The 22,342-nt window shown below is 37.9% G+C and overlaps 1 protein-coding gene across 2 annotated transcripts in view; it reads right to left on the bottom strand.

Annotated features, from left to right (window-relative positions):
- The window catches only part of grb10a (growth factor receptor-bound protein 10a), a 92,683-nt gene that overhangs the window by 49,271 nt on the left and 21,070 nt on the right, over positions 1-22,342 (bottom strand). For both annotated transcript variants that reach the window (XM_049476353.1, XM_049476354.1), the window contains 2 exons: positions 17,464-17,716; positions 13,039-13,174 (listed from right to left, as the gene is read on the bottom strand). In XM_049476353.1, the coding sequence (XP_049332310.1) occupies positions 13,039-13,174; positions 17,464-17,716 (389 nt within the window). The remainder of the gene's footprint in view (positions 1-13,038; positions 13,175-17,463; positions 17,717-22,342) is intronic.

Raw genomic sequence — 22,342 nt, 5'->3', positions numbered from 1 at the left:
TGCCAGTTGATAGTGTTGATGGTGGTGATGATGAAGATGGTGGAGGTGAGGGTGATGATGGTGCTGATGAAGATGGTAGAGGTGAGGGTGATTGTGCTGATGGTGATGAAGATGATGATGGAGGTGAGGGTGGTGGTGGTGGTGGTGATGATGACGGTGATGATGTTGATGAAGATGGAGGTGAGGGTAATGGTGGTGGTGATGAAGATGGTGGAGTTGGAGTTGAAGGTGATGGAGATGGTGGTGATGATGGTAGAGATGGAGAAGATGTTGGTGATGCTGCAGGAGGGTAGGAGGAGGGGGCAGCAGGAGCAGGACAGTCAAACCTGTTGTAAAAGTTGTTGAACTGGTTTGCTCTGTCCACACCGCCATCTACTGGGTTGCCGTTGTTGTTCTTGCACCCAGTGATGGTTTTCATTGCACCCCAGACTTCCTTCATGTTGTTGTCTTGCAGCTTTCTTTCCACCTTCTTCCTGTAAGACTCCTTGGCCTCTTTAAGACGTACCTTGAGTTCCCCCTGTACGCGCTTCAGCTCTACCAAGTTTCCGTCTTTGAACGCCCTCTTCTTTTGGTTGAGGAGGTCCTTGACGGAGCTGGTAATCCAGGGTTTGTTGTTTGGAAAGCAGCGTACAGTCTTTGTGGGAACAGCAACATCCATACAGAAATTCAAGTAGTCCGTAACACAGTGAGTCACCCCCTCAATGTCCTCACCATGTGGGTGCAGCAGCACGCTCCAGTCAGTGGTGTCATAGCAGTCCCTTAGGGCTTCTTCTGCTTCAGGAGACCAGACTCTGAATGAGCGTGTGGTAGTGGGCTGCCTCAGTACCAGTGGTTTGTACTGAGGCTGCAGGAACACCAGATTGTGATCTGATTTCCCCAGCGGTGGTAGTGGAATAGCCCTGTATGCATCCTTCACATTAGCATACAGCAAGTCTATGGTCCTGTTTTTCCTGGTGGGACAGTCCACAAACTGGAAAAAGGCAGGCAGGGTAGAGTCCAGCGTTACGTGATTAAAGTCACCAGTGATCACATAGAAGGCGTCAGGGTGCTGTGTCTGCAGCGCTGCGACGGTGGAGTGGATGACGTCACACGCCGCCTGCACGTCCGCTCTCGGCTGGATGTAAACACACACGAGGATCGCGTGAGAGAGCTCCCGCGGCATGTAATAAGGTCGGAGACTCACCGCTAACAGTTCAATATCCCGACAGCAGATCACCTCCTTCACGTACACATGTCCAGAGTTGCACCATCTGATTCCTCCACCTAGACGGAGCTACTGGAACAGGCAGCCACTCGCGTCGGCGCCGGAAGTAGAGCTAAAAATACGTACTTAAATACATAATAAATGTACTATTTTGAAACTTACGGCAACTTAAGTATATTTTAATTGTAATTAAGCTACATTTAAACAACATAAAAGCATTAGGTTGTGCTTTCGAGTGCTTTTTTGTATAACGTGCGAACTTGTAGAAAGTAGATTTAAGTACCAGTTTTTTAAACATAATTTTTAATCCACTTGAAGTATATTGTATATGTATTACTTTGCGTATTGATGCACATATTGTGTACACCTTAATGCTACAGGAAAAAAAAACAACTACACTAAAATACACTTTAAGCAGTATTTAATGCCAAGACACTTTTTGCTTAAACATACAATTACAGAAATACAGAGAAGGTTTATTTAATATGTATTGTCATAAAGTATATTAAATAGAAAATATACTTTTAGTATGCTTTATCTAATTTGAACATACTTTTAATGTTCTTAAGTATATTTTCTTTTCACAAGGGAGGAGAGAACAGGCAGGTATAGATGGTTAGGTATATAGGAACATTTAATGTTCACATTTTCCAGTAAATATCATCAAACTCATTGATTAGTGCTTATTCACACAGCAAAATAATAATAATAATCCTAAACATTCTGCTAAGGTAACAGTGTTTTTTTTTTCTTTAATAAAAAATGGAAAGTTCTTTAATTGACCAAACCCAATCACTCCATTTAAATTCAACTACCGGTACTTAAAATAACTCAAGCAAAACAAGCAAAAGACTGTTGATTTATCTCAAATGTGATGTATAAAAATAAACAATCTCATTTGAAATAAAAAAACTTTAATTTATATTTATTTTAGCTCTTTTTTGACTGATGACAGGCATTCAGCCTGCAGTGTACAGTATGTGTACATAGAGAGAGGCATACATAATTACATTAAATCCATAAACTAGGCCACAAGTTCAAGTACATCCCTCTGCTCTCCCCGACAAATCCATTCCCACAGTACAAATCCCAGCTTGTGCAACGAGTCCTGTGCTCTCTTTAACCTGGGCATCTCTTTCATGCCCGCCAGTCACGGCAGGGCACACAAGCCCCCGGAGGAGAGTTAAGCAACCCTGTGTATTTGTATGGGTGTGTGAGAGAGGGTGCGAGAGAGTGTGAGAGAGGGAGAGAGTCAGAGTGAAAGAGAGAAGCCTTCTCTATGACATCACCTTCTAAACGAACAGTTGGTCACTGAGCTGGCCTTGAGCTGACCATTTCACCATCTGCCCTCTGTATGATGTGCTCCACCAGACTTCATAATGAGCTCAGTGATTTCACAGCAATGTTTCTAGGACTCCTGGGTGGATGCAAAAGGGTGGGAGATACAGCGGTCTGAGAGAAAACAGACAGAAAAAGAGAGAGAGGAGGGGGGGCTAAAAGGCCTACAACATTTAATGAGATAGGGTCAAAAATATACAGTTACAGAAAGTGTTTGGCTGCAGTTATAGCTGCTAAAGAGTTGCATCCAGCTACTGAAATGAAGGGAGCAGTCACTTTTTTTCACACAGGGTTTCTTAATAAATACATTAAATATCTATCAGAATGTTGTGTTTTTAATCCTGTAGAGTCCGCTTTACGCATGATTTATTGTACAATATAGGGATATTATCTCAATATTGTGAGAAGAGCCCATTAAAATGGATGAGCCAGTCTACTCTGTTCATAAACAGAGATTTTATTGCATTTGTTATAATGATAAAGGCTAGGTATTCTATACCAAAAAGGCACAAACGACTCGGTACTACAGAGTACTGAAAGAAAGAAAAATAGTAAAAATATATATTTGTGCCTATTTTGGATACTTTACAATGAATCACCTAAAAATGAGTTAAAATCATGAATATTTTTTTAAATGCTGGTATTTTCCTATATTATTGCCAAAAAAAAAAAAGAAAAAGGGTCTAACCTAAAGCACACTAAACTAGTATTATAGTCTCCACTTGCTCCACTTGCACAACATGCTGTGTGAGAATAATTATCGCATTATTGTATTTTTTGGTTGCAATAATAAAAAAAAGGTATCAAAAAAAAAGTATTGTTTGGGTATCAGTACCAAAGTACCGTATTAGTACAGATATCTAAAATGAGCTCCGGTAAAAGGGGCACACCTTGAACGGCACAGGTAGAACAGCATAGGTTGGACAGGTACAAGAGAATAATTAGAAATACAAAAGCAAAAGAACACAGTTCGATAAATACAGTTAGAATATAACAGGTAGAGTATACCAGGGAGAACAGCATAGTTATAAAAGCACAAGCAAAAGTGAAGAGTAAGAAGAGCTTAATACGCAGAGCACAGGTAGAAGAATACAGGATTGAAGAGCACAGGTAAAAGAGAATAGTAAAAAAAGAACAGGTAGAAAAAAAAGGTGTCAGAGGACCACCAGAGGTTAGTGATGTATTACCTGGGGGTCTACCATCTTTCTTTCTTTCTTTTATGGAGATGCAGATTTCATTTTCCAGCAGGACTTGGCACACTGCCCACACTGCCAAAAGTACCAATTAGTCTTAAATAATATTCAAATTTTTGATTCTTGGGTTTTCATTGGCTGTAAGCCATAATCACTAACAATAAAATAAATAAATGCTTAAAATAGATCACTCTGTGTGTAATATATCCATATAATATATGAGTTTAATTTTTTTTCATTACAAAGCAAGAGATCTAGAAGACACAGGAACCATATTGTGCTTGGAGACAGCCGAATGAACAGAATGAATCTGAAATGGCTGCCAGAGCACAGTCCAATAGGAGAGCAGGTCAAACTCAGCTACAGCAGAGTGTGTGAACGCTGTGTGATTTTTAATATCTTCAGCTGTGGGATGACTGACGCATCAGACACTCTCAGTAAACAGGTTATAGATCATGTAGCTGGTTAGAGGCTGGCGGGTTTGGAGCATGTGCTGTCAGCCAGCTGCGGCCGAGCTTACTGGAACCAGCAAGGCTTGCCTACAGATCTGGCCAAACCAAAGCGGCACTGAGCTGGGTCTGAAATACACAACGCCAATCCACACTGAATCATATCCAGCTACTCAATTGACTCGGGTTTATATTGTTAAACTCTTAATGAAAACCCCTAATGGCCCATATTCTGTGTGAATGCTCGAGTTCTTCACCCATAAATCCAAAACTTCTTATGAATAGATTAAGTTCTTACTGAATAAACTTTAGATAATCCTATTTAATAATAATAATAATAATAATAATCTTAAGATTAATAATAAGCCTGCTGTATGAGATTTAATTTGCAGTGGGTAATACCAGGCCTGGGAATATATATCTTTATTATTAGATCTAACCTTGATTTAATTGTTTGTTTGCTGTCTTTGATGATTTCTGACTTTTCTGGAACATCAAAAAGGAACGTGCAGTCGAAACAATAGACAAGGTCAAGATGAAGGCAAGCCACAACTCTAGACATGCCCCCCCATGGAAAATAAAACATTGTCCAGACAGTTGCCATAAAAAGGGCACAAGTGCCAACAGCAGACTTTGAAGCTGTGAGGCATTTGGGACCCAAGAGTCCAGTAAGGAATTTCCTGTTACAATGAATGCTTTCAGGAAAAAGGCATTTCTTAAGCACTATCACTGTTAAACAATAAAAAAAATCCTCTTGGATACCTGGATATTTACTAATGCAGCCTCCTCAGTAAATATATATATATATTGTTTGGTTTGGACTTTGGGTGTGCCATGCCGTATCGTACATAATATTGCCAACATTTTTGTATATCGTGAATACCGTTCCATATAACCCACCCCTATTTATCACATCAGAGTTTTGTCATACAGCCAAGAGTATGGTTATCGCCATGAAAATACCATGAAACATACTGATATGACTTTAGGGCCATATCGCCTATCCCTAGTTTGGACTTTCAGACTTCTTGTTAAGTCTGAACCAAAACTGTAAGTATGAAATGGGCTGAAAACCACAGTTTGGAACAAAAAGACCAAAATTTGGTGATACCAAAAGAGGCTTGGCTAGGACCTACTGAACCATGGTCTGGCGTGTCTACATACTTTTCTAGATGGTTCAAACTTGCAAACTATTTACAGAAAGATGAGACAGGAAAAAGAACCAGTGTTATGCAGAAATCTGACTTCCCTGAATGCAAAGATATACGCTGGTGATTCATGTATCCACTGTAACTGTAGATTAACTGTTAGTTACCGCAAATTACAGGCTATAAGTCGCACTGTATTATAAGATTCACCATCAATTAATGTCTATTTTCTTGTCTAGTTTCATACATGAGGCACACCGCATTTTAAGGTGCATTTTGAGCAACAATAGTAAGGAACAAGAGTGTCACATAGTAATCTACACAGATTTCTCTCCTGAAAACTGTTTATTTGGGTAAGTAAAGCGCTTCCGTTTGTTTACAGTAAGCTTAGATTTCAATTGTTTTTAACAGCGCTAGGCACAGTTAGCAGCAGAGTTAGCCACAGTTAGCAGCATCCAGCGTGAGTAAATCGCCAGAGCGTTATCAGCTAGCGGTTTGTCCCACGTAGCTTGTTTTAACTTGGTAAACATGCAGACTACAGTGTGATATGCTCACCTTTGGTTAGCAGCTAATGCTAATGCTGCTCCAGTCTCGGCGCTGGAGAAACTTTACTAAAACTCCTTTATAATGTTGTACTTTAGCAGAGTGTCTTTAGAGCTCCTTACAACCTGACTAAAATACATACATAAGGCACACCGCCATTTTTTTTGGGGAGAAAAATTGTGCGGCTTATAGGGCAAAAAATATGGTATTTATAAACAAATTTGTTATGCTTATTCTGGTGTGTGATATATATATGTCTGCAAAGGGGAGTCGAAATCTAGCAAAGATGTATAATTCAGCACATCACCTGGAAAAGCAACATGTCAAACTGACGACATTCTTTAAACAAATTAATGTGAAGTATAGGGTGAGACAGTCCACATAGGTGATGATGACAGGAGGTATGCAAGTTCTATAGTTTACTCACTAAAAGTTTGATAGATGTTGTGAAATACAACCCAGTGGCATTATTATGGCATATGACAAAAGCAATGTGGCAAAAAAATAAAAAATAGCCTAATTCCAAAATCTCAATTCCAACTTCCAGATGATGAATCATCTTCACAGTAACTTCCAGGGAAGCAATGTTCTCAGAACGAAAGCAAAAGATTGCGTAATCCAGTACTTTCCCACTTTTGCCGTTCAAAAGTCTGTAAAAAAGTAAGCATCTGACTAATGCTCTCTGAGCCAGTGCTCATTTCCAGCTGAATATTTTAAAATAACTTAATCTTTGTGCATTGTAAGATGTTCCCTGATAACTGAGCCGCTTATTGCGCTCCCCGCCCGGAGAGTTCCAGGGTTTGGAACGTGATGTTACTCTTTGAGGCGTTTGATTTATGGGGGTGAGCATCCTGTGCTGCTGGAACATTCTGCCAGCCACCATCACAGGCCGGGGCTGCGGGCATGTGGACGTGATTATGGAGAGCACAAGTGCTTTCTCAGAATATCCGGCAAACTCTCTCCCACAAGGACCAGAGCTGTTTGATAAATCATCTCAGTATAGAGATACTGGCCACAGAAATACTGTGACAATACTGATAATACTGAAATATCTGTAGACAAGCTCTTACAATATTCTGCTGCCAGCTTGATCAATACCAGACCTCTTAACCTAGAGAGGTCAAAACATCAATACAGAAACTTTCATCAGTTTGGTTATTAAAGATTTAACACCCTTAAAAGGCAAAAATGGACTCTGGGTGCAGTGAAACATGATAACGAGTACAAACATTTGACACACCCCTATATGAGATATTAAAAAATAAAAGAATTGTATCAGATTTGTAACAGAAGTCAATGCTTCATAATGTCAAGATACTAATAAAAATGCACTTCTAATATCTCCATATATCCTGGATTAAAGTAAAATAAATGATACTGAACAGATTTATTTTGTCTCTAGTACATATATAATGGGAAATGAGAACAGTGTGAATTTTCCTTCTGCCAAAAACAGCAAAAAAAGTAGCACCCTGATGTGATAATTAGGGGTGGGTGATATGGCACGATATTTCAGGCTATAATATTGTTCACAATATTCAAAATGTTGGTGATATTATTGCGTATGATACGATATAGCACACCCCTACTCCCAACAGGCTTACAATGCTAGTGATAGGGGCATATATTGTCCATGCAAAGAAATCACTTTTTTTTACACCATTAACAAACTCAAAGTAGCTCCAAACGTCATTGATACAACTCTGAGGGCCCTGATATTTAAAAGGAGGCACTGAGAATATTAATAATTATATTAACTGACTATTTAAATTCATTTTCTTTCTTATTTTATTTATTTTGCTTCTTAAATTACTTATTAGTCCTGTTTTTAGTTAATTTAGTTAATTTCTAGTTTTTAGTTCAGGGGGAAAAAAATGGGGGTGTTCTAAAACATTGGACCGGTAGTGTAGATTAGCAACTGAAACAAGTAACCAAATGTTCCAAAACACAAAAAAGTGAAACAGAACAAGACTAAAATATATGGAGGATTGCTCTATCATGTATAATGAATGCAAGAGAACCACTCAGAAGGAGATTTTTTTTTTTACATTACATTACATTACATTACATTTAGTGTATGCATTTTTCCTAAGCACCTTACAAATAATGAGGTGCATAAGCATTAAGTCCAAGGCAAAACATTTTCAGCAGGGCCTATAGGAGGCCAAAGGGTAATGAAGAAGGCCAAGGGGTTTAACATGTGTTCTTTTGGTACTTAAGGCATGTGTGTCTATGGCAAATAAATGACCCTGTACACATACAGCCTGTGAGTGAGGGTCAGCCCCAGTGTGATCGGCTTCACATGAAAAAGCCCAAAAATAGCTCCAGACTGGCACATGCAAACTGAAAAATGTCGCTACACACCCGACCCTCAGATCTTCCTGAACGAGTGACAAGAAACAAGTCACTCATAAGCTGCATGTGTGCATTCCATGTGCTTCTTTCTTTTGAAGAGGATCTGTGGGCTGGGGATTGTGGGAGAAAAGACAGAACAGGGAGGAGGAAGGAAGGGCTGAGATTGGCAGGGATGTGGAGGCAAAAACACACAAAAACATCCACACACACACACAGACACACACACATACACACAGGCGTGTGAAAGGAAAAGGACTCGCATCTCTTAAGGAAGTGCCTCCGCTTAGAGGATACAGAGCAGAGATATGGAGGGGCAGAGGGCCAAAGGGAGAAACACACTTCTTCACACAGGACATTTTGTGTAGAATGTGTGTGTATGTGGGTGTTCAACATGAATAGAGTCTTAAGTGGCTTTACCTACCATTTGTCTTAAGATATCCTTCTGTGTCAGAGCGTGCGTATGCTTTTTCTTTTTATATATACAAACTTAGTACAAAATGTCCCACCTTTATAGGAAATAATACAAAACACGCTGAACCTACAAGGTCAGCACTAGATGATCTGGGTGTTACTTTACCCAATCCTGACAGGACCCAATAAATAACGAACTTCAGGACGGGTGAAGTTTCACACTGAATATGAGGCTCAGGTTTGGTAGCAGATTCATTTTTATTTCCTTTTTCTCTCTCTCATTCTCACTGAATATATTTTGCCAGTCTTATTTTAGTCTACAGCTTCATTTGGAGCACTGGGTAAATGTTCTGTTTCCCAAAAAACTGATGTTAACTGTTAACATATTATGTCTGAAAATTCTGAAAATTAAAATACAGTACTGAACAAAAGTGCAATGCATTGTATCCAGGGGAAATCTGAAATCTCTGTTCTTGAAACTGGCTTTTAATATAAACAACTCAACTTTTAAAAAATATATATATAATCTTATATCTTTAAACTGCCTTTCTCAAGCCAGGTTTCTATTCAGACATTTCTCAAAAATGATGTGCAATTATAATTATATAATTATATATTCCATCAGTAAAAAAGGTACAAGTTCCAACCACTAAATAACTGGGCAACTGAAGCAAGCAGAATATAAAGATTTAACTCAGGAGTGGCCCATCTAATAAGGGCTGAATTCTCTGCGCCTCCCCAATTACTTTCACTGTACACCAGGGAGTGCAAACACACCAGACAGTTCTAGAAGAGCAATGCGATGCAGTTTTTAGAACGTCTAAAGCAAAGTTATATAGCAATCTTTCTATCTGCAAGGCCAGTGGTTTCTCTAGTCACTTGCTTTAAACAAAATGGAATTTGCTTTATACAAGCTGAACATGCGTGTGTAGTGTGGGGTTGTGTGAAGGATATTGTAGAATAGATGGAAAACAATTAGGATAACCATTAAAAAATACTTCCACAGTTTACATACTGTTTTTGCTGAGATACAATATTAAAAAAAAGTGCTTAGGTGCCTAAAACTATATAATTGTTTTCAGAATCTCCAAAACAGCAATTTTACAAGGAAAAAAATCTTGTTAACTTAAGGATCAACTAACATACACTGTATGAACATAATTATGAAATCTGCTCATTCATGGTTTCTTTTAAAATAAAGGGTATTGAAAAAACATGTTATCCTGCTTTTTTGGAGTAACCAGGGAGGGCTTTCTTCTAAATTATGAGGGGCACTGCTGCGCTGATTTAATGGTATTTAGTGATTAGAGCATTTGTGAGGTCAGTATGTTGAATGATTGTCATCACACCTCATCCTTAACTCCAAAACTGTTCCTAAAAAAAAATGGATAGAGCACCATCATTCCAAAGAACACAGTCTCACTGCTCCACAGCTTAATGACAAGGGGGAGGGGGCTTTATAAAGGACTGGACAAGCTGTGCGTGTGCATTTGAACATCGGTGTCAGCAAGGGATGCAACTTAAAAGATGCTGAATGCTAAACGGGTTGAATCAAATTATGAACAAATAACAGAAACACAATTTAGAAGCCAAAAGCAACAGAGTCTGTAAATACCCAAATGCAGTGCCACTGCACACTTCTGGCCAACTAAGCACTTCTGAAAGATAAGAAAAAAGGGTTTAGGAGAGAGTTACTAATACGTCCAAAAGTTATCCACACACACACACGCACTTATCGGGAAGAAATTTCTCACAGCTTTGTTCCCGGCTCCAGACGCTATTTATTTTGCCAGTTCTCTTGCCAAAGAGTCAATCCACAATAATGTGAGCACACTTTCTCACAAACATACACACCCATACACACACACACACACACACACACACACACACACTGTCGCATACTTACACATACAAAATCTTGTAGCTGACTTTGTCCTGATCTCACTCGTTGCCCCTTGGGATGTGTGTGAGAGTGTGTGTGACTGTCAGAAGAGGTGTAAATATGCGAGATGTGTTTTGCCATTGAAGATCCAAGGATCACGCTGCTTCGCCATCAGCAGCAGGAGTCCAAGAGAGAACAACTTGCATCTTTTAACTTACACCTTCACGACGCTCATTGCTACCTTAATCAGTCTATTTTCACATTGTGTGCCTGCGTTGTTTACTAGGGCTGTAACTAATGATTATTTTATGGTAGACGACTAATCTGATGATTATTTTTTCAATTAGTCAATTAGTCAATGTCATCCATTTCTAAAAATGATTGAAACAACTGAACATGAGATTTAAAAGGGATTTAAATGTCTAGATGTTGTTTTAATGTGGAAAGTACTGATATTTAGTGAGTAAATATGTAATCTGTTGTGTTTGGGCACATTTGGAGACACAGACATTGAATGTAACCTGTGTGAGTGACTCATTTACTCAGCTTTCATTACGCTTCTGTCTCCAGCACTTTGTGTAATGCGGTACTGTTGCAAATAAACATTAAGTCGACAATGAAATTTGTAGTCAACAAATTTAAATAATCGACATTGTCGATTATATATTGACTAATCGTTGCAGCCCTATTGTTTACATCACAAAGACGCTTCCAAATACATCTATGCCAATAGGTGTGGCAGTCTGGAAGCAAGATGTGTTCAGGTAAATTTTTGGCATATTGTTAACTTGGCAAAGAAAAAACACAGGTGACTGACTGATTAAAACGCTAACAACAGTCACCAGTCAGATATTCATTGCTAACTTGGCAACGCAGGTGCGCTGCACATGCCCGACTCATCAATTATTACATGCCTTTTGTGCATTTAAAGCCGTGCAAGGCGTACTTTTCCCGTCGTTACGATAGCAAAGACAAACTGACACGCGCTACTCCAATCTGTTGAGAACTCACCAATATACATCACTAAAATAAGGTGCCTAGTGTAATGCTGGTCAGGATATTAGCACAGGCTGTTGAATTAGAGTTGGCTCTCTGTGCTTTACTCAGTGGTGCTGCATCAGCAGAAGTTCAAAAAGAGGCAGTGGCTGACTTCACATGTGTCATAGGAAACGGAAAACTCATGTGCCTCACTGACTGATTAAAACCCTGACAAAAGTCACTCGTCAGATGTTCATTGCTATCTTGGCAACACAGGTGCACTGCGCATGCTCAACACATCAGTTTGCAGAAGAACTGCACTGTAAAAATACCAATTCGCCAAAGTCAGACTGAACCTGGCTCTTAAAGGGAATGGCAAGTGTAACACTGATTGGTTTATTTCACGTTACGTTAGAGAATTAGTACATGTCTTTTGCCAGTTTCGAGTCACGCAAGGGATACTTTTCCCATTGTTACGATAGCAAAGACATACTGACATGTGATGTGCCTTACTCAGTGATGCTGCATCAGCAGCAGTTTAAAAAGAGGCAGTGGCTGACTTCAGGTACACTTCATGTATCGAAAGAGGCATGTGCCAACCTTCACTCTCTCAGTGTTAGGGGCATTACTAGTTTTCTTTTATTAGACATGCTTTCAGCTAACCTACCTTTCAGTATACCACTTATTTTTACTTGTAGCCTGTTGATTTATTACCACTGTCCTGTACCACTCTGATTACACTATATATATATATATATATATATATATATATATATATATTACCACTGATCTTTCATGCCATTACTACAATGTTCTTTTACCTTAAATAAATTATTAAATCATTTATTTAATAAAGTACTTTTTTAACTGGTCTCCTTTCTTCTCTCTCCACATGTCTTGAGCTGCCCTCTGCTACCTGCTCCATCGAAGGTGCCCATTTGTGGTTTTAGTTGCTGCGTCCCTCAGTCGGGCCCTTCCCACAACTTATCCAATTTTCACACAACTTTCACCAGCTTTTCTATTTTCTTCCTTTTTGTTCTCTTTCTCTACATCTCTTTCTGTTATAGTGAGATGCTCTTATCTACCTATTTTGTCCTGTTGCTACAGAGCCTGGCTGTCCACTACCCTGCTGCCCGGTGCCCTGCTGCACTGCTGCGATCTCTTCATTGATTAATTCCTGCCACACTGTACAGCTGTGCATATGGCTGTTTAAACTACATGAACTTTCACACTAACACTAAGGACGTGTCCAACCATCACTCAACAAACACATTTTCACAATTCATAACCTGCTGTCATATTAGTCATAGCTTTTGTTCCCCGATCCCCCGTTACCTTTGTGCTTTCTTAAAATAGGCTGGAACTGTATCTTTGTAAAGATGCACTGTGACAACATTTGTTATAAAAAGCGCTATATAATTAAAATTGAATAGAACTAAATTTAACTGAACAGTCATAGAGGCACAGAAGCATGTTGAGCATTTCCGTACCACAGGTGCTCTGTGTTTGTGCGAGTGTGTGTGTAACAGGTTCTTACATGTCTGTCTTCAGGTTGTGGTAGTGAACCTGGGCTGAGTGTTGGGGATCCCGCTGGACTGCACAGTTCGGGGAATGGGTTAGGAATGGCCGGCAGAGACGCTGGTCGCATCTGGTGCTCCTCCTCTTGCAGTCGCCTGCAGAACACATGGGCACACATGCACAGACAATCATAACCAACTACAAAATGTCTAAAACACAAATAAAGTACAGTACACACCCATTCAGTGTTGTTTATATTAATTTCTACAGTGTAAATACATTATCATATAGGGGTGAGACAAGGCACGATATTTTATTTTGTAAGTTATCAACTTCCAAATGAGTTTAATCAATTTAGCTCTTATTATGAATTATGTATGGTTTATCATATGCAGTAAAATACAGAACAGCATGCAAATACTGCATCTGGTTTAACCATAAACCCAACAACTTCTCAAAAACTCTTTAGACCTGAGGGCTATTGTTAGAATCTCCACAAGGTGGGTTATGTATTAAACTGGTAATCCACCTTGAGGGTTCTATATAGACCTGGCAACCTATGACCGATTCTGCAATGCGTCAGGAACGTGTGGATGGGAACAAGAGGTTCGTCAGAACATGCGATTAACAGAACACAGAAAATTGCATTAAAAGTGTGTGTGTGTGTGTGTGTGTGTGTGTGTGTGTGTGTGCGCCTCTATTCACTGAAGCAGAGCAACGCTGCTGTATGCCGCCCATTAGGATGAAATATTTGTTTTGGTTACTTGTGCATACGTTTTGCAAGAAACATTTAATAATAACAAAAAATAAATCAGCATGATATCTCACAGGATCTTATGACACAAGATCTTAACACCCCTATTATCATATGGTTTCAGAACATCAAACAATGCTGAATCCACTGCTGAAAAAAATGAGAAAAAGAAGCACCAATTTGTAAAAATTTGAGTTTCTAAAGAAATAAAAGCAAAGGTCATTTGTATAATACATTAAACTGCAAACTATTCAGTAATATTAGAAGCTTAAGGTGTCAGTACAGAGTCATTATTTCACCAGGTAAAAGACAAGCACTAGAGTAAAGCACTGTATACTCACATAAGAAGTTTTATCATATAATCATTAAAAATAGAGTATAATTTACCAGAACAGCTCTGCAGACAGTAATAATTAGCTAAAAATGTACATTATTGTCAAATACTAAATCATCTCTTCTGTTAGCAATAAATCTTTTTACTATACATTTGGTTAATGTTCTGTAAAAGCAATAATTGCAGGTTTTCAGGGGGTTTTAGGCATGGTGTGAAGCAGGGCCTGTGGGAGGTTTACTTTTTATTCTACAATCAAAACAAATATGGCACTGAAGTGATTAGAAATCACCTATTACTTTGTATTACACACACAAACACACACACACACAAACAAACACAGTACCACTCTAAAGTGCACAGGAGACTTTGCAGTAACATGAACAGTAAATGAAAGAGATGAAGGAGATTTGAAAAGCAGCTACCTGTTAAAAGACATGCGTGATAATGAGCTGATCTACATCTCGCCCTCCTGTTATCTCTCTTTGGAGCCCCCCCGCCCTTGTCTCGCTTTCCCCCTTTCACACTAACACACACAGTAAGCCCACCCCCAGTTCAATAAATGATGACATTTTCTCACTTTCTCCCTCAGTACAGAGAGAATATATGAATGAAGCTGGGAGGCTGAGAGCTTCGGTTAAGCAGCTCCTTGGAGAACCAGCGCGCCAGAGAGCGGGTTCATGAACTTGTGTGGTGTTATGGTGAGTTCAGCAGACAGCCTAGCAGCCAATGGTGGCTCAACCTGCATCCGCACGCTTTGATGTAGATCAATAAGGCTGGGAATAAACGCAGGCCTACTGCGGAGCAGTCAGAGTCGCACAAAGAAACCCAGAATATTTTCTTTTTTTACTTCAGAAAGAGTGAAGCGTAACGGAGGGGGGCTTGACGCCTGGGGTTCACGGCCGAGTCAGCGAGGGAGAGAGGCAAGCGTGTATGTGTGTGTGTGTGGTGTATGTGTGTGTCTGTGTGTGTGTGGAGTCAGAAACCTCTGCATGAACCCGTCTCGCTGCTTATGGGTGTAACACCCCGCTGTCAGCGAGACTGAAGAAGAGAGGAGAGAGAGAGAGTGAGAGAGAGAGAGAAAGAAAAAGAAATGGAGAGAGAGAGACTAAAAGGTGATGAGCAGAACAGCTCATTATGACACGCAGCAGCTCAGGCAGGATTTGTATGGGGGGTGACATACGGGGGAGGGTGGAAAACGGAGGTTTTCAAAAGGTAACCCGGTTATAACCCACCCCAGAGCGCTGAAGCAGCTCAAACCCAACAGTACGGTTCTCTGGAGCTGCGCCAGACTTTCATCATCATCATGCATACAGGGTGCACAACATCCAATTTCAGTTCTTTAGGACTAGGGCTATACATAACCATTACTAATGCAGACCATTTATCTGCTGACTGCAATAGTCTGACTGAACCTTCACGCCTCCAGCTGTTTTCTCTCCCATTACACACACGCAAAAATAAATGTGCATCAAAAATGTCTCTTTAAGTGAAGAACTACCTCAGAAGAACTACTTTTGGTTTCATATTAAAAAACATGAGCAATGTTTTCCAATAAAAAGTCTCTTATATGATACTTATTTAAAAAAATAATTCTCAGATTTGCTTTTATAATGATGAGTCTACTGTCTGCTTATTGTTCTTACACAATAAATAATCTAATTAAGAAAATGAGCCAATATTATAACACTTTGGTCCCCAAGACTTACAAACTTGCGTTTAGTTATAATGAAGACCCCCCCCCCCCCCCCCAAATCAACAAAGACAACTGTAGTAATTAGTAAAAAGGTAAAGTAATAAAGTAAAGTAGTACTTTACAGTGGAAATTAACATTTCCCTATGTGTGTAATAAGGTGTTTATTCAGAGTAAATCTTATAAAATGTAAATGTTACACAGTGATTGTATGAAATTTAAACATCCATGCAGTGGACAACAAAAACATGTTATGTTATATTGATATTGACCCAACACTGAAGAAAATGTCAAAAGTCTCAGAAAAACAAAAGCATAATGGGTTGTTTCCAGTCAAATTTGACAGCTTTCGCTATTTTCTTGGTGAACAATACAGTGAATTTAATCTTATTACAATGAGCCTAACTGACTTTTTTTAAACACACAAAATTAATTTAGCAAATTCTATATCTGTCTTAAATTGTATTTATTTATTTAAATTTGTTTGTACACCCTTGGTGTTTCCTATCAAAAATGATCAACTGTTGGAATCAAATAATCCGGTAAAACTATTTATTAAATACCATAATTAAATATAAAATAATGTGTATTTAGGCACGTTCATACTTCAGATGGACGCTGTTCCTCTACCAAGACGTGTACAGCACGTTTGTGGTGAAGAAAGAGGTGAGTCCAGGCTGAATAAAAGGTACATTCTTTAGAAGAAGCCAATTCTTAGAATTAGAATAACTCACTATGTGGATTTAAAAGATAGGTATGTGTGTGTATATATATATATATATATATATATATATATATATATATATATATATATATATATATATATATATATATATATATATATATATATATATATATTTTTTTTTTTTTTTTTTTTTTTTTTTTTTTTTTTCTTCATTAGCTGGGTTTGCTGAAGATTGTTAAAGTGAGTGGATTCCTTCAGATAGAAGGTTGTGGATCTATTGGAGTCTGCTATTCAATATTTCAAAACAAAAAATAAATACATGTACTAATTACACAATTGCCATGACGGCTAGGGCAGAATGTCCTAAAAAGTTCCGTCCAGAAGCAGAGCATTATTAATTCATTAATTTTGAGGAATCATTATTATTTTAGTCTTGGTAAGTTACTGCTGTTAATGTATACAAAAGCTTACAGTTTTTGCTTCTATTAAAGATTGGAAACTAGAATATCAAATTAAACATTAGTTAGAATAGTATATTCTTGAAATTAATAAAATGTATATATATATATATATATATATATATATATATATATATATATATATATATATATATATATATATATATATATATATATATTGGTTTATTATGTTGCAATATTATATTTGGGCCATAGATATTTTAAAAAATCCTCAAAATTCTGCACAGGACCTACAGGTACCTCTTGCTACAGGTATTGTTTTTGTGTGTATTGTGTATATCGTGTATATTGTAAAGTTATCTGTATATTCTTTTTTTTTCACTATTTTAGATGTTGTAAATACTGTTCTCTGCACCCACGTTTTTCCACTCACATGTACACCTGTACTCTGTGATGTGATAATAAAAATCTTGAATCTTGAATACACTTCAAAATTATACATATTGTAAAAATAAGTAAAAAAAATACAAGTTTTTTATGGGATGTCAAAAAAGTGTGTTACCTAACCATGCAGGCCAGTATGTGCATCGGCTGCGAGCGGCGGACATTCTGAGCAGGTGAGTGGGGGGCGGCGGCTCGGCTGCTGGGCTGGCGCTGGGGCTGAGGAGCTCTGCTGCTCTGGAGGACGCTGCCGTGGCCGTTGTGCAGGAGGGGGGCCGTTTCGGAGTGCTGCGTTTTGCACATGGAGTAGAGGCTCTCGTACGGAGACAGAGAGGTCATGTCATTCACCAACGCTTCCAGATCTACATCATCATCTATAGAGAGAGAAAGAGAAAAATGTTTTATTTTACTAACCATGTCACATTAGGCTTAATCTTGACCTCACCTCTTACTCTTACAAAGAAATGAGGCCAGCAGAGATGTTATTTGTGTGAAAGAAAAGACCAAAAAGATCAAATCGTTTGACCCTTGTTCCACACAAACCTCTGCAGAAAAACAGAACGCTCACACTCATGAAGCTGATATAGTGAGCAAAAGTTGATAAGTAGTTAACTGACAAAAACAGAACATTGTATTTAATAAAATCCACAGACAGACAAAATGAAAAACATTAATTACCAACTTACAGAGTAATGTGTTTGAGCATCTAAAATAATAGTGCAATATTTCAGGGTATTTCTGTGTTAATAATGTTTTTGGCGATATGACAAAACACTGAAAACAAAAATAATTATAATAACATACTTTTGCAACAAAATAAGTTTTGTTTAGTACAACATTAAAACATTAAAAATAACATAATAAAATAATCTACCACAATACTATATTGTAGAATATTTAGTGCATGCATATAAACTGTGGATGTAAACAATTAAATAGAAAAAAAACCTGTTGATTACTGTTTTAATTACTGCATACACTTAAGTGTAATTTGTCTGCCCCACTGTAAATTAACATTGTTCACATTCGAATATAAACAGGCTAATAGATATACTCTCCATACGTTACTGTAATTGATCTATTTTTTATCATTATTCTACTATTCTACTTTATGCATTTATGTATAACTATTTATAATGCTACTGTAACTGTAATATACCCTTAAAAATTTAAGGAAATGCTAAAATAAATACAAAACAGGCGTCTTTAAATTATCACTTTATCACAACATGGATTTTTTATTGCCTAAACAATAATAACAAAATTATTGTGTGCAGTACAATGTGGCAAATCCTTATCTGAGACACTTTAACTGGGTCATCATAGCATCTTTAAAACATCAGACAGGTCTTCTGGGGTTTTGGTATGCATGTAGTGGTCAGTTCTAACAAACAATGATATAACCCTGATACCAGAAAATGATTGATACTAGAAACCATATTACATCTTTATTACATCTTGCAGAGTCCATGTTTGCCTCAAACCCCTCAAAAAGGATCAAATTTTCAGGACCGTCCACTGAAAGGTTTTTTTCCACTAGCATGTGTATTATACAATAAGATTTTGGAATTAACTTTATGTACAAGAGTAAGAAGCATTGGTCATATTCCGCCACTAGGTGTCAGTAGTCTATTAACTGAAGGACACTGACAAGATTTCTGTGCATTGAAACACATTCAGTGCTTTAGTTACTTTAATTTGACTGTGAGAATTCTAATTTATCTGGAGTTTTAATTTGTACTAGCAGATCAATATCTACAATACTATACTATACTATACTATACTATACTATACTATACTATACTATATGTGCTACACTATTCTATTAAAAAAGCCTTAACTATTACTGCAGTTGTGTAACTAGCATGAAACTGATAATGTACTTCCAAGTAATAAGGTGTAATGTGCATTTGTGCATTTGTGTGTGTGTGTGTGTGTGTGTGTGTGTGCTATTTTACATCAGTATTGGCCACTATGCTTTTGTCACTTCTGACACTCACAGTTTGCGCCTCTGCGAGTGTTTCAGCATCCATTTTCAGGTCCAATCTGATCGTTAGTGTTTTAATGAACTCTGAAGTTAAACTTTTTCTTCCTGGGCTGATGACACTCGGATACTTCAAAAAAAAAAAAAGAAGACTGCCCATATAAAAAGGCAACACTGACTGGAAATGCACTAGTAAGTGGACCATTTTAACATTCATATTTATTACATACGAGTACAAAACCTAAATATGGGACCATATTTAGTTTATACACAGTTTTTTTTTTTTTTTTAAGAAAGCTTCTTTTCTGGGCAGCAAGTGTTCATTTGCTAGATAAACACTAACATTCAATACATATATCGTCTGCATATTTTACAGACTATATGGCACAACGTATTGTAAAGCACTCCATTAATGGACATCTATTTTCTGGTCTACTTTTATACAAAAAGTGAAGCAGATTATACGGTTCATTTTAAGCAACATTAGTAAGGAACAGGGGTGTCCCCAATTTTCCACTCTAATTCAGCAGGTCTTGCCACTGGGGGTGCTTAAAAAAAATAATAATAAATAAATCTTTCAAAGTCATATGAGCGCTTGGATGTTAATCCGCACAGATTTCTCACCTGGAAATTGTTTATTTGGGTGAGTAAAGCTCTTCTGTTTATTTACAGTCAGCTTAGATTTCCAATATTTTAGTGCGGTTAGCAGCAGCGCTAGCCTTGATTAGCAGCAGCCGTTAGCGACAGCCCTACACTGAGGTACCCTGAGTGTTCTGGTAACCCAGGGCTCTATCAGCTAGCGGTTTGTCCGACATAGGTTGTTTTAACACGTTGCACACACAAACTACAGTCCGATATACTCCCCTCTGAACAGAGAAAGAGCTAGCACTGCGGTTAGCGGCTAATGCTAATTCTGCACCAGCCTTGGTGCAAGAGAAACGTCACCGAAACTCTTTTATAAGGCTGCATTTCAGCAGAGTGATTTTCTATGACGATAACCGCTATATTACCATATTATGTGTAGTTTTAATGTTTGATTGCCATTTTCTAAATAACAAGCATAAAAAAAGAATTAGTAGTTCGTCTCAGTAATTGAAAAATTTTCCTGTTCCACCTTAAATGGTGCAAAAAACGGTATAGGCTGCAGCATTTAAGGGGAAATGGAAAAATTAAATAAAATAAAACTTAATTTCAGCTCCCCATCACAGAGGAACTAAGGAATGGACAAATGATAATAAATTGCTGCACCACTTGCCACTTTTCTCAAGACATACAATGCCATAAAGTTAACTAAATAACCAGCAACTAGGTTTCTGAACTTTAGTGCTCCATTGCTATATATCTGTAAGAGGTTGTCCCAATTCTTACGGGGAGGATTTAGCGCCTTGCCTTTATAACTTTGTTCTAAGGGGAAGGTTTACCCTCGAAAACAAGGGGTAGGGGTACAAAAAAGAAATGGAATCAACCAGAGAGATAAAAAAAGTACAGAGAGACAAAAACGTATATACACCCATATATACAGTCTTAGGACTGACAGAATTTGGCGTTTAACCCATCCGTGCAGTGAACACACATGCACATCAGTGAGCATACTCAAAAAGCGTACACAATGATGCGGTGAGAACATGTGCCCGGAGCAGTGGGCAGACATTGCTGTGGAGTTCAGAGACCAGTACGGGTTAAGGGCCTTGCTCAAGAGCCCAACATTGGCAGCAAGGTATGGCCTAGTGCACTAACCACTGAGCTACCTCCATCACATGTGGGCTTAGATTTATAGAAGCATATAACATTTATTTGAAGAGGTTTACAAATGCAGTAAAGTCAATAACACTCTTTAAAAGAAAACCAAATGTGATAAAATGTGACATCCTGATAATGATGTGGAATGTGATAGATTAAGATCCTAAATTAGTTTAAGGTCCTAGAAGTTTATTTTTTTCCCCCAGGCTAAGAAGTAGCAAGAGCAGAGTCCGCAGTGTGAATAGCTTCTTCTGCTTCTGCATGTGAGTAATGCAGTTTAAATCTGCTGAAATCAACACAAAATTATACACACACACACATAGTAGATTATTAATTCAGTGGTGATGAAAGTTACAGAATGTCTTGCCAACTTGGCAAGGTCTCTTAACATCTTGTAAGTGATCATGACTGATTTTGGCTAGATGTTTCTCTGTGCGTACGCAAAAAAAAAACAATCGAATAAAAAATCTCCACTCATTGGGCTGACAAACACACGATAGAACTCAAAAGAAAGAACTCAAAGCAAATCTAAGGAGGAGTCTAAATTTTTAGATTCACATCACCATGGACTGAGATGCTTTAATCTGAGAATAAAGCCCCTGCCTACACCTAATCAAATGACTAAAAAACAAAGCCTTCTGGTAGAAATGTTTTATTGTCAGAGGAGACATGGCTACATTTTTTATTTGAATAAAAAAAAAGTGGTCAAATATCCAACCAGATCCAAACCAGAGGCTTGCTGAGTGCTACCAAAAGTTTTTGGTCAGGGTGCAAAAAGCTAAAGGACATTTAACAAAATTTTAGGTGTCTCGTATATTAGGACACATATATTAGGACATATTTGGTTATAATATAAACTTGTTGATTTCAGAAAAACACATTATTGTATTTTTACTGTGTTTGTTTTTACCCAAAATACAAGTTTAAAATGCAAGTAATGCATCTTTAACCTATTATCTCTTTTTGAACTCACTCAACAGTGTCAATAAATATAAGGAGTGTCAACACACATTTTCCCTCATGCTGATCTAACTTTTTTCTCCATTTAGAGTTTTTCAGATTTGGCTCATTTGGCCAAAAGCTTTTGGTTTAATTCCAAATGCAAAAGTGTCCACTGCAATGCACTTCAGTACAGTGCCACACATGGAAACAAGTGATCCAGTCAATCACTTTACAGCAAACAAAACTGAGGCTAGGTAAATTAACCAAAACAGAAAAGATGTACTGTTTATACTGTGTGCACATATATGGCAGTGGGCTGAGGCTTTAAAACAGA

Source organism: Astyanax mexicanus, chromosome 3 (genome assembly GCF_023375975.1).
Source record: "Astyanax mexicanus isolate ESR-SI-001 chromosome 3, AstMex3_surface, whole genome shotgun sequence".
NCBI classification, from domain to species: Eukaryota; Metazoa; Chordata; class Actinopteri; order Characiformes; family Acestrorhamphidae; genus Astyanax; species Astyanax mexicanus.
Note: the sequence above shows the minus strand (reverse complement) of the source record. Positions and strands in the feature narration are given on the sequence as shown.